We start from the raw sequence: 14,088 nt of genomic DNA, 5'->3' as shown, positions 1-14,088 counted from the left end.
CATGTCAACTGAAGGAAGGCAAAAACGCTCCCAGGATCAATTACTAGGGTCATGGCCTTGTATTATCTGATTTGCTGTAATGCCATGTGGTTTTATTGGATTGGGACATAGTTCTGAAAAACAGTAAGATTATTAAGCAAATAAAGTAAATAAAAACCTGGGGGCTACTTCCCCTTGTTTTGCCTTCCTTTGCACTTTCATAATCAGCCCATTAAAGAAACTTGTCGTGTTTTGCCATTATTAATGAACCGAATCAACAGAGGAAGTAGCTTTAAGACCCCACTGAGTAACTGTACAAATTAAATGCGTGCACATACTGTACCTGTAAAGATGTTATCTTATGACAAAATTATGATCTGGCCCTTATGAATTTTTAATTGCAAATTTTAAGCAATGTCCAGGGATTCATTTCCTTCAGTAAGCTGCTTAAAATCTAGTCCATCTCAGCAAAACCTTTGACTCGAGCAAACATAAAATAGAGAAAATACGGAGCCATTCCTAGGTGCTTTGACTCTCAAAGCTTACATCTGGAGTTCAGGATGGGGGACATTTTATCACTGGACCATGTGTTTTGTCCAGCATACCTCATTACTCCCTGGAAGATGTGTATATTTGGTGTAAATGCTGCTAATATTGGTGAGGTCTGAAAGTAGCAATGGTTTCCATTTAACAGGAATTCCTCTGACAAGCTGGTTTCCTGTGAGCTTGTTGTGTTATCAACAAGAACATATTTGGTTGAAACCTTATTGCAAAAGTTTGTATCACAAGCTAATACTGTGAAAATAAAGTTTTTAAGAGAAAACTTGCATGATGATTTCATTGTTCACTGAGGGCTGTAGTGGCTAGCACAATTATTTCAAAACTGACATATACTGTAAATGGGGAGAGTAATTGATGATCAGGTAATCAACATACAGTATAATGTATTCCCCTGGATTGCAAATAATATCAGCTGCTCAGAAAAACCTGCTTTGATCAGTGTGAATCCAGGAAAGTCTTAATAAAAACTCATTTATACTCTAAACACATTTATAAATGGTTAAGAATGGCTGTCTCTATCATATAATTCCAAAAGTCTTTATTATCGCAAAAGGAAATTCATTTTGATTAAGAACCACTTTTGCTGCCCATCTACCATTCTCAAGCAGCTCATTAGAAGTGTAGTGAAGGTCAGATTGATATAGCAGAAGGACAGAACCCAAAGCTCTGAGGTTAGTGCAGCTAAGCAGTTTCTCATGATGCTTTTCAATTTCTTTATTAAATGAAAGCACATGGAAAAATATAAAACTGCAGACCCACTGCAGTTTGACTAAGTGATCTTTAAGCTACAGCAAAGAGCAAAAACGTTAATCCACTTCTTGTGACAACGGGTAACATTTCTGTCCATGTCAGCACCATTTGAGTATGCAATTTGAAATATTAAAATACAAAATCTGAGCAGGCTTTGAAACTGCAGATAAATTGGGGTGATGATATACCGTATACACTGTAGGTGTAAACATGTGAGTAAAACACTTGATATAAAAAGGGCATTGCATAAAGAGACACGACTATTTCTGTAAAATCATTCTGTTTCATGAAACTGCACCCAACTCCTCTGACTCCATGTTCTGTAAACTGAAAATTTTAAGAGAGCCATCCTTTCAGTCTGCCAGTTACTCATTTGGTATGTTTGATGCAGAGTGCAGGTCAGTTCACTTCATCTGCGGTTACAAAACCTGCAAAAACCATGTAATATCACTGAAACCAAACAAGCTAAGGTCACTTGAAAAGTTGCTCTCTGTTTGAAAGAGGACTTCATATGGTTCCGGTTTGACTGTTGCCCTGTCACAAAGTGAAGTAAAAAATCACAAACTAAACTATGGAAGTTAAAACCTACCCAACTGCCAGAGTAGTACGTTGCCATTGTCACTCCCATGCAATGCAAACCTACAGAAACTACAAATCAACATCTACAGATAAGGTTTCGCGATACTTAAAACACCTGAGCTAGTTGATTGCATGTACAATATGTAACCTTTTTTCATTAACAGTCAATAAGGGATGATTGTTCATGCAATTGACAATACAGTCAGCAAGGTGAAAGGGACCCCATTGTGATTTAGAGATAATATAAAAATAATCTTCTAAAGGGACTGTGCTTTCCAGAGAAATACGCAAAGCTCATTTGACACATTCTGATTCTTGTGCAAGTATTTAATAGGAACACAAATAACGCAAATAACACAAAAAGTAAAAAATAATTCATTGATTGGCACTTATTCTCGTATATGATTTCAATCACTTTGAAGTGAGCATGGTGTGAAAGTACCACAATGTAAAAACCAGTAAAAAATCTATTCCTATCTCTACTATTAAAAAGAGCAGCAGCTCTTTGACTCTTTCAACTTTTTGCAGGGCAGTTCAGTAGCCTTTTTCTCACGGCCAGACTGTCATTCCTTCAGCCAAGCAGGTTAAGGCCAATCTTGGATCTCACATTACTCACCTACTAAACTATTGAAAACTGCGCAGTAATAAAGTACAGTAATGTACTGTAATGTATATTAAACAAAAATCAAAATTATAGCATCTGGGGTTTGATAATTACATGTTAAAATTAGATGACCAGCACCATCAAAGGAAGTACACATCAAAAGAACCTGTAAGCAGCTGTTGGATTCTTGATATGTGACTTGCTGTTTTTAATATTTTGACAGTTAAACAATTCTAATTCAGACAATTAAACTCATAACCATTACAGATCCTTTTCAGCATCTGCTTTAGGCAATTGTGCTGTTTAGGGAATTTTGAGTAGTAGTAGTCCTTTCATCTGTGCTTGATTTGCTATGCAGTATGGGTGATTCAATTTCTGACCTATCTTTATTCAGCTAAATCGTCACGCCTGTGAAACTTTCTAAAGCTTCCAGATGACTATTCAAACTGGATTTGTATAAGAATTGTTTTTTTAATTGTTCCCTTCTGTCAATTTAAATACACAAGCCATTTATTAGCTGGTTAGTTATTTGCACTGACAAGTTATCAATTTCTTCATGAACACTGGGTTTGTCAAGGAGATTACTCAGAAGGGACTGTGCTAAAAGTGTTTGCTGTAAGTCAGACCAGACAAGAAAAATACTATAGAGGATTTTGCAGTTTGGGATTTTTTTTCAAATATTTAAGGGTAAAAATCAAGTCATTTTATGTATATACTGTAAATAGGAGATGGTCAGAAACTTGTGCCCACCAGTAAATATAGGTTTTTAATCCCCTCTCAAGTGGTGAATAATTTCCATGCTAAACTGACTCACACGTCTGGAAGCTTTGAACATATTCTAGGAGAAACTAAACACATCATTCCACATAATCAATCAAATTGCTAAAACAGTGGGAAAATCGCCCCAAAGGATTTTGTTTGTAAATTAATCTTTTTTTTAATACTAGAGGATGCAGTCTTAACTATCTATTTCTCTAAGACTTAGAGAAGGAACCCAGGAACTGGTGACACTAATTTATTACGCAGACCGTCTGTCAGGAAAGACAGATAAGACTGGAGCTCAAGGTTTTCAACCTCACAGATATGTCAGTCGCAAAGTGCATGTCATCCAGATGGCTTCTGCCAAATTAAGATTCAGAAATCACAGCGTGGGTGGGAAAGAGGAACCACTGCTGATCTCCAAAGACCATGAAATTATATATAATAAACGCACATGTGCAGGGCAGTGAAAGACTATTTATTTTGAGGAAAAAAACAGGGCTAATATAAGGGACAGCCTGCCTCCTGTCAACTGAATTTTGAATTCTGATCCATCTGTCAGCATGACTGGTTGGGTTCAACATATGGTTCTTAAAACAACTTTTGTATCCTGCAGCCTGGGAGGCCAATAAAGAATATTGTCTCCATATTTCTCTTGCACAGATGCCTATCCCCATAGAGTTGTTTTTGTAGACAGTGTAACTCAGGTTGGAGATGCAAGAAAAACCATCCAGCCACAGGTGCAGATCCTTAGCCACAGAGCCACCGCTCCGCCCAAGATGAACTTACAGTATGAATTACATGAACCTACAGTAAATGTACAGTAGGATCGTTGCCTGGAGATTTCCTGCCTTCTTTTATATTTAACAGGAGATATCTTACAGTACAAGAGTATCTTTAAATCTACTCTAATGAGGTACCTCATATTAGAATTCAAATATTTCTGTCAATATCTAAGCCTGATGTTGACATTGCACCAACAGAGCTAGTCGGGGCCTCATGCAACATAATGCATGAAAGATGATAGCAAATCTGGAGATATTTTTATGTTTTTACAGCTACTCAAAACTCATACTTACATCATGTTAAGTGCTATGAGAAGATACTTTAATATAAAGTTATAATAATGACAATAATAATAATAATCATCATCATCATCATCATCATCATCATCATAATATCATCATCATCTTCCAGTTTGAAAGAGGAATGGATAAATGAAGAGTTAATCTTGACTGTAATAACCCACTTTTCCTCACTTCATCTTTAGCAAAAAGTTAGAAATGATTTGAAGGAGGTACTCCTGAGTGGAGTTTGCAGGTTGTTTTATGGGTTTTTACCTGGCACTTTTCTTCCCAAAGTCTATATTGTCTGGGTTGATTGATTGGCATCTCTTTTCTCCCAAATGAATGTGCATTTCCATATGTGCCCTGTGATAGACTGGCATCCCATCCTATCTTTCTTTGTAACCATTGTCTGTTAGGTCAGGTGCAGGCTTGACTCAGGGTTACTAAACAAGGATAGATGAAGCATATTTCTTTGTGATTTAACTTAGTGATTAAAATATTTATCATCACTTTCTGTGGAAGAATTTGAACTGGACAGAATTCAAGACTTTTCAGACTGATCAATCATTTTAACTGAGACCTTTACTTTTTTCAATTACATTTATGAAAAAGACTTATGCTGGCACATAATTTATATCTTCTAGATAATGTGGCCAGGCAAAAACATTTATACACAATTATAGAATATATAGTTAAAAGTATAGAATTTAAAGCAAGGGATATATTGCAAGACCTTGTTTACAATATTATGCAGTTTTGGTCACCATTTTATAGAAATCATAATGCTGATCTGGTATCAGTTCAGAGAAGAGCAACCACATACGGTACATGCCAGGACCTACAGTAAGGGAATGTCCAACACTGACAGGCTCAAGGAACTAAACCCTTAAGTCTTGAACAGAGAAGATGACAAGAGGACCTGATACAAGTATTTAAAATCCTCAATTGCAGTTAGAAAGTCAACTCTTCAGAACGAATGGTGAAACATGAGCCAGAGGGTGCAAGTGAAAACTGAATGGAAGTGTATTTAAAACCAAGAACTGGAGGCACTTTACCCAAAGGGTTGTGAGAGTATGGAACAACCTAGTCAGCTATGCTATTGAAGCTGATACCCTGGTCCTGTATTGGTCATTTTATGTATTTTTCTCATTTCTAGTGGCAGGTATATTCATGCAACATGGTAGCAATCCAGATGTTAAGCTTTGCCTTATTGGTGACACTCTTGGTAAAAAGTGAAGCAGCATGAAATAACAGGCATTGAGAACCTGACAGTGCTGCAAAGTCTAGTTCCAGTGGATGGGAATTAGTTGTCTCCATTCACTTGTCTGTCTTGTTGACTCGATGACACTTCCTTTTACTTCCTTTCCCTCCACAGGAGAGCCAGCAGTAACAAAAGAGAACAACTGCCTGAACGCTGCCAAGGCCTGCAACCTGAATGACACCTGCAAAAAGTACCGCTCAGCGTACATCAGCCCCTGCACCAGCCGGGTCTCCACGGCGGAGGTGTGCAACAAGCGCAAGTGCCACAAGGCTCTTCGGCAGTTCTTCGACAAAGTACCTCCCAAACACAGCTATGGGATGCTGTTCTGTTCCTGTCCCCCTGTGGATCAGTTAGCCTGCACGGAGCGTCGGAGGCAGACCATCGTTCCAGTGTGCTCTTACGAGGACAAGGAAAAACCAAATTGCTTGTCTTTGCAAGTGTCGTGCAAGACGAATTACATCTGCAGGTAAGATAGCTGCCGACATGGCATGATTAATGAGACGGGAGTGGGAAGCTTTTCAAGTCACTGAAAATGACTTAAGATTTGGTTTTACAATTTCCACAGGGATATTGGGCAGCTTAGGAAAAAAGAGCAGAAAAAGATAGACCAATAGCTTAGTTGGATATTAAAAACTATGCCACGTTTGGGGTTAGGGTGTTTTCCTTAAACTTTTATAAGGACTATTAAATGGATAGATCTATAAGTTTATACTGTACATGTTATTGTGAAAAGTAAAACTTTTTTACTAATTAACACGTTATGCAAAATCCTTTTATTTCTGTTTGGCATTTCTCCTTCCATGCATGGCTATCAGAAATTCCTGGCAGCACAAGGATTTGCAGTGGGTGGGAAGGTGTCCATGACTCACTATACTGGCAATATACTATTTTTGAGTTGAGGTCCATAGGGGATCACGCTACAAAACATGACAGTGATAGCAGCAGTCTCAGACCAAATGAACCATCCAACAACTCCATTTCCCAATTATACTCTGATTACAGAGAGTGTAACGCATACGGCCGACATTGCAGGTTGTGCGAGCCAGCTTATCAGCGCGGTGACGTCACCGCCCTTCCCTGTGAATAGCAGAGACCACAGCCGTTGGGCTGACGGGAGATTTTTAGCTCAACTGGCTGGGTCCCTGTTGAATGATGCCGGAGGCCCGGGTTCAAGTCCCCAGTGGTGGGGGGCCGACCTTAGGTGGGAGCGGCGAGGGTGCATACCCACGTGAACCCGAGAGCGCTACGGGGTAATAGCACATAGATCATACTCTGATTATCGCTATTATACATGTAATAATGCCTCATCGATAACCAAGATTTACAGCACTTTCAAAGAAATCTAGTTTATTTTGGATCTCAAAGCATCTTCCAGATTCAATTTTCAGATTTAGGAACTTTAATTTACTAAGCGAAAACAATACATGCTGGAATATAAAAGATGTACAGATCAGCACCCACAAGTGAAGAACATATAAATTAAATATCCATTATAGCATGAGGTTTAATTATTTTTCACCTTTAAGGTTTAATGGTAAAAAGAGGTTAACTCTTAAATGTAATATGTACATGTAAAGTCATGAACTGCAAAGGCCATTCATAGCTATAGTAAGAGTTCTAAGCCAAGAACTAATACTTGTTAAGAAAATAATCAAGTTTGAAATCTTATTAAAAAATTAAAATATCTCCAGATTTGCTATTATCTTTCATGCATTATGTTGCAAGACACTAAATCTTTAATATACATGTTTTTCTCTCAATTAGACTGTAACTGTAACAGCAAACATGAATTGATTCTGCTTTGCACAATAGCCAATCTGCTTTATTTGCAGTCAGTCTCTTACAACTCTTACAAAGAATCTTTCAGGGACAATGTTATACAGTACTGTATTTATACTAAGGGGACCCATCATCTGATGTTTTCTGAATGATGGAAACCAATGTGACAAACATTTGAACCCCATTAATGCAGATGTCAGTGAGTTCACTCCATCCCAAGTTCCTTCCTATAGCATTAAACCATATTACTCAAACAAAAGCAATCTTACATTCTACAAAGCTAACTGTAGTTCTTTATATCTCCTGAAATTGAGACAGACATCCTGTCTAGTAAACCGCCTTCTTTCTTTTATGAAGGCAAAACATTTCAAAGCTGCTCTGAATGTTACTTAAAGGGCTCTTTAGCAATGTCAGGAATGATGAATGTGTCATTTTCAGAAGCCTTACCAGGGGCACACCATGCTGACACAGCTAAAATGTTTACTAGGAAACAGCTAATCCATGCCCATATAGAAAGCTTAATAGCTGCACCAATCTGCATGAAAATTAAACACATTGCTTTTTTAAATATGTAAAGTTATTGTTTGGATATTTAAAAGCTTGCAATTATTTTAAAAAAAGGTTATTTTATAACCTGGTAGGACCCCACCATACCCGACACAAAAATCATAAGACATGATGAAAAGTCATTTAGACTGTCTAAATGGTATTCTAACACCTGAGCAGTTTGTCATTTGTAGAGGTACTTTAAGGTGTTAAAGTTTGAAAATCATAAAAAATGCAGTTTTTGGAGGGGGGTCAAATTGAAGGAAGAAATGTGGGTTTCCAAATGAAAATGTATTATAGCAATATGCTTGACAGAGCTGTAGTCTATAAATACAAACAGGTAAGAATGTACATATACTATACACAAACATCTGGGATATGATATTTCAAACTACAGTATTGAAACTAAACAAAAAATTCAGTTTCATCAGATGATTAATGCTAAGCCGGTGGAAAACTTCCAAGTACAATTATGTGAGGGATTAAAAAAAAGCATTAGTAGAAAAATAATTTGGAAAGTCCAAAGTAATTTGGATTGTAGCCTTGAGGTTCTTTCAACATGATAGCATGGAAATTCAACAACTGCTACACTCTGGCAGTGAAAATAAGAAAGCTAGGCATCATCTTAATTTCCATTGGCCCGCCATGTTAGATAAAGGCTAAAGTTGTTGAAGAGGATCTTAAAAGTTCCAGAATTTATGAAAGCCTAAACATGACCGTTGAAAGCCAAACTTGGCATCATGTGGTGTAACAGGGACGATGCTATTTTAGACTACAGAGAAAGGTGTTTCAGTTGTATTATCGCAGTACAGCCTGCAAAACCTAATAGAAGGTAAGAATCTCTGCTAAAAAAAGAAAATAGGTACTGATGGGTAAGTCAGAATAATCTATTTTGTGAGTTTTGCTGAAAGAAAATTTTAACAAATGAGAAAATGGTATTATACCAGCATGGAAAGGGTGGAGCTTCTATAATCAAACACTCTATAGTGATTGCAGTGCATCTTCGAGAGCTCTTCAGCTCTAGGGCCCTAAGAGTACAAGGATATTAAACAACCAGGACTTCAGTGTTCTAACAAATCGGCCTTTCCATCAACATGCTAATTCTGCACTTCTGACACTTTTATGGAAATTGGTGAGCTGCTTTCTCAGGCCAAAAACAATTTCTACATCAAAAACCCATTTAAATTCAACACCATTGACTATATTAAATATTAGTTCAAATCTAGTTAAAATAGATTGCCCAGTATTATTTTATTTCTCTGTTTTTTGTGAGATTAACACAATACTTCTGAAACACCTGTCCCTTAATACTTAATGCAATTATCTTGAATTGCAAAATTCATATTTCTGAGTAAAATAGAAGTGTGACTAGTTTGATGTTATGTGCGTATATATTGTTTACAGTAAGTTCTACTATTATACTACAAATGACTACAAAACACTACAAAAGCAAGTGTTTATGTTGTACACAAGATTTAAATAAAAACGATCTTTCTTAACTACAAACTATATTTGCCCCTGAACATTTGACCTAAAACAAATGGTTGTTTAATTATGAAAGCTTTGTTTGTGACTTAAAAACACATGATGTACAGTATTTGCATTCAGCTAGAACTCACAGGGTTTCTACATTAATCAGACTTTTGAAAGGTTTGCAGAAGATTTTGTAAATATATACAATATACAGTATCTTGAACTCTCACAGTCACTATAATGTTTAATATATTTTTAACAAATTCATTAAGCTTAATTTTACTGATATTTTCCTGAAGCAGGTGCACTGGCATAGTATTGAACATACATGACATGAGTAAATTCATTTTACCAATGAACATTTGTTATCGAGAGGGAGTCTACTAGACTAGTACCTGTGTGGTCACCTTTGAAAATATTACAAGCAGTACATCTGCATCTTATGCTTTGCATCAGGTTGCATATACAGCTATGTGTATCATCTTTCATCTTACTCCTCTCATAGGGTTTACCAAGTATGTGACTGTTCACTGGTCTCTGAGACCTAAAAGCAACATGACATCCCAGCTCATGTGGCCTGATGTTCAATGGGCCTCAATGCCTGGTGAGCAAGGCATCTAGGCACAATTGTCACAGTCCCACCTCGCAAGAAAAAAAATTCTCACGTGAGCAACCTTATTCAACACTCACTCCTGAATGAACAATTAATTGAAATAACACAATGAACATTTAATCAATATCCAAGATCCAAGATTACTGTTCAGTTTTCTAAAAATATAAGTACATGCATAGGGATCATTTTGATGCTCAGTACAGACTTAACATGCATAAACATTTATAATCATTGATTAACCGTGAGAACAGGTACCACATGCACAATTAATTTATGGATTGATTTATAGATATATTGAAAATTAATCTGAATTATATACTATATACCCCTTTCATGAAGTTTACAGATTCACCCAGTATTAACAGGCATTAATCTTCATTCACAACTACCTTAAGTACAACAGGGAATCCAAAACCGGAATGGAAAGTCGAAATGCATGCTAGGTAGAAAAGAGGACACACAGGTTTTCACAAAAACACATTGCTTAAACTCTTTCCCTGGAATCATTCAGAAAGCAGTTGATTAGATCCTTGAATTCATACAAAACTAGCACCAAAACCATCAAAACATTCCAAATGTATTTTTTTTCTTACCAAAACTAATTTCAATGAAAGGACGCCTGGTGATTTAAAAAAAATATTTTGTGAAAAATGAAAAATGATGCCTAATGATTGCAAAATTACATTTTGTGTGTAGGTCACGCCTTGCAGATTTCTTCACAAACTGCCAGCCGGAGCCAAGGTCTCTGAGTGGCTGCTTGAAGGAGAACTATGCTGACTGCCTCTTGTCTTACTCAGGCCTCATTGGTAAGACCTTCTCAAAACCTCCTGTGTTTACACGTTCAAAAGCTTCATTAACCAGCTGAGATGAAAAACCCCAGCCACACTGTGGAGTCAGATTGCATTTTTCCATTTCAGAATTCACTTGATTCTCTGTGGCAGTACAATCCTTGGGGAGGAAACTGTCCAGAAAGTCTTTTGTAGGTCTCCCTAAATTGTCAGTCACATCAGGCCTGTGCAAGATTGGTTAATTGGCCCAAGTAAGCCTCAGCTGATCTAATTTAAGCCTATTTCTGAGACCTTATGGCACTGATGATTTAAACCTGCTGCCCATGAAATTAGACCTTGGGAGCCCTGCTCTATGGGTGTAGAATGATTCAACAGTGTTAGACACCATGAAAGTAATCGAAAAATATGATTGATCCTAGAGATTAGCAAGAAGAAATTAGGACTGTCAGGTAATTTCTGAGGTAGAGGTCTGTTGTGAAATATAGTCTAAATAAATGTCAGCAGAATTAAAATTGACATGAATGGTTATGTAACTGTCACTTTGGACAAAAGTGTCCGGTAAATAAATAAATGTAAATGTCACTTAGTATACAGTATACATACTGAGTCTTGCTGTTACTTCTTGATAGTGGAAATATATATTTTTTAAGTTTGGAGAGGTTGCAATTATGATGTCGTCATACTAAAAAGAAAATTAAGGAAATTGTGTACCAAAAGTTTCCATATCAACCAGACATTTAACATCTAAACACCATTTTATTTTATTAGTTCTTTGTGTTTTTTTAGTTCTTTATATGACTAATTAGACGGTAAAAACTAAGAAAAGTGTAGTTCCCATTGGTAGCTTGGCTACACAACAAAATACAGTAATTAACAGTAATTAATAAGTTTCACGGCAGGGTTTAGGTTTGGCATTGCTTGGGATTTGCTGGCTCTGGCAGGTCAGCTCCAGCTCCAGCCTGGCTTCAGAGCCAATTAAGAACCCCAGTTCCTCCTCTAGGTTGCCTTGCTCCAAGTTCCGGAACAGCTCTGGAGAAGTTCCACTCCAGCAGCTCCGACTCCAGCTTGAGCCTCATTATAAGTGCTGCAGAAAAGTCTTAGCCATTTGGCTATTTGCAAAGATAGCATAAAATTTCAAGAAAATTGCAGTTAAAAGATGTTGGACTTTTACTGTAGGTGGAACATTTATAGTATGAATACACAGGTTTTCACAATGACAACTGTTCTTAAAATGTGTGTTTTAAATGTTTTGCAAAAACTGTTCTTTGAAAGATAAAAGAAGTAGAAAGTCTGTATAATTCTGCCATTTGCTTAGATGGCTTATGTTTCTATGATGTGAGCTAGAACATTTGATCACTTGGTCAAAAGTCGCAGTCACATTGTGTATGCTAATAAATGTTTAAAAACTGTCAGATCATCGTAATCACAATTATTAATGATTTCAACCACCCCTGGTAATCTAGAAATGACTAATGGGGTGGTTAAACATGAACTCAAATGGAAGATTTTAACAAAAATACATTTGCATATACTTTACTGAAACAGATACTGTACTTGTAAGCTCAGTCAGTGTTCTTGATGGGGTGTTCTCATTCAGTCTCTTCACTTTTTAGTCAGAGATAAATTACAGTTTATCATGAACGTTTTTTCACTGTTTGCAAAAAAACTGTTACAGTCTTAGATACACCATGTCTTTTGCAAGTCTTTTGAGAGTGTGTGCACATCTGTATTTGTGACTGTACTGGCATCCTGTCCTGGGTGTATTTTGCCTTGCGTCTGCTGCTTCCAGCTCCCCTGCCACCCTGAATGCTTAGAAAATGGATGGATAGAAGTTTCATGCTTTGCAACTGCAGTGACTAATGAAAAACAAAATTGCACAGGGATATTTGAGCTGAAGAGTTCTGTGTTCCTGTATACCAATATGATGATTCTGTCTCTCTTCATTAACAGGATAATTTATTTGCATCAGAAGATCTAATATAGTCTGGTTGCTCCTGTCTCTTCCAGGCACTGTCATGACTCCGAACTACCTGAGATCCAGTCAAATCAGCGTGTCGCCCTGGTGTGACTGTAGCGGCAGTGGGAACAATAAAGAGGAGTGTGACAAGTTTGTGGAGTTCTTCACAAATAACACATGCCTTCGTAAGCAAAGCTTTCCAAAATGTATCTCTTTAAAGATCATTTTAAGTTCTGTCTTTTGAGAGCAGAGTAATGTGGAAGCAGAGAAGAGTAAAGACCAACAGACTACTGTCGGGTTCAAGTCCGGCTTTGGCAATGTTCATCATCATAGACAAAAGACAGCATATGGTTTATACAGGACAATATCACAATTCTTCAAGTCTCCGTTGTTTGATTAATGAATTAAATATTGTTTTGTTTTTTTTTTTACGATACATCATATCTAAACACACTGCAAGTTTTTAACTTAAATAAACCAGGTAAGTCCACTAAAAAGTGTTCAGCTTTACTAAACCTGCTGTAAAAAGGAAGTCATAAACATTTATAATTGATTTAAAACATCAATTATACTAATATTCTAGATTACAATATTATATTCTACATAGTTCAATTGTCAATGATCATCTTGTGGAATTCCAGTGCCTGTTTTAACCTGTAGATGAAATATTCCGCAACAATCATCCACAACTCACACAAGTAACATTCAATACAATGTTACTTCTAGACAGATGCAAATTGTTGTGCTATGCACTGAATGGTTGCTAGATACCAGCTGAGCATGTTTATAACATTATTTTCATTACCTTACATTAAAATGTATCAAGTTCTTGTAACATTTATATGCTACGTTAGATGCCACACTGCACATTGAAGCTATTATTTGCTTTCGGGAGTTCCGGTATCCATTCAATGTTATTGCTACATTACAACAGTTCAATCAATTGGCCTGTCATTTGTTTGATTCCTCATTGCGTGACTGTATGCTCTGTGCTCTCTTCAAATTGTGAGCTTGTAGTTTGTGAATCTACATGTAGAGCATGTAGGAATGTAGTTTGTTTACCTATTAAAAATACTACAGCATCTGTATGGTTACATCTGTCTGTAGAGTGCCTTCTAGTGAAGCCTCAGTGGAGACTTTTCAGTTTAGATTAAATATAGCTTTCCTATGCTCACTTTTTTACAAGAAAAAAGGTGCCCTCTCAATCCCATGCCATTCCAGGCATGGGTTGTAGTTGTAGGTAGAGCCCTCAATTTGAGGACATTCTGGCTTAACCTGATATCTACAGTATGAGTAAGAGGGATTGAGATTTCAGTATGTGTATCCTTTCTATTTGTTTATACATTCAATGGCTAGATCACACCTCATCCTG

The 14,088-nt window shown here is 36.9% G+C and overlaps 1 protein-coding gene across 1 annotated transcript in view; it reads left to right on the top strand.

The window, feature by feature from the left end:
• The window catches only part of LOC102690596 (GDNF family receptor alpha-1), an 87,797-nt gene that overhangs the window by 53,081 nt on the left and 20,628 nt on the right, over positions 1–14,088 (top strand). The window contains exons 4-6 of the mRNA XM_015347899.2: positions 5,675–6,026; positions 10,668–10,777; positions 12,767–12,901. Coding sequence (XP_015203385.1) covers positions 5,675–6,026; positions 10,668–10,777; positions 12,767–12,901 — 597 coding nt within the window. The remainder of the gene's footprint in view (positions 1–5,674; positions 6,027–10,667; positions 10,778–12,766; positions 12,902–14,088) is intronic.

Source organism: Lepisosteus oculatus, chromosome 4 (genome assembly GCF_040954835.1).
Source record: "Lepisosteus oculatus isolate fLepOcu1 chromosome 4, fLepOcu1.hap2, whole genome shotgun sequence".
Taxonomy (NCBI): domain Eukaryota; kingdom Metazoa; phylum Chordata; class Actinopteri; order Semionotiformes; family Lepisosteidae; genus Lepisosteus; species Lepisosteus oculatus.
Note: the sequence above shows the minus strand (reverse complement) of the source record. Positions and strands in the feature narration are given on the sequence as shown.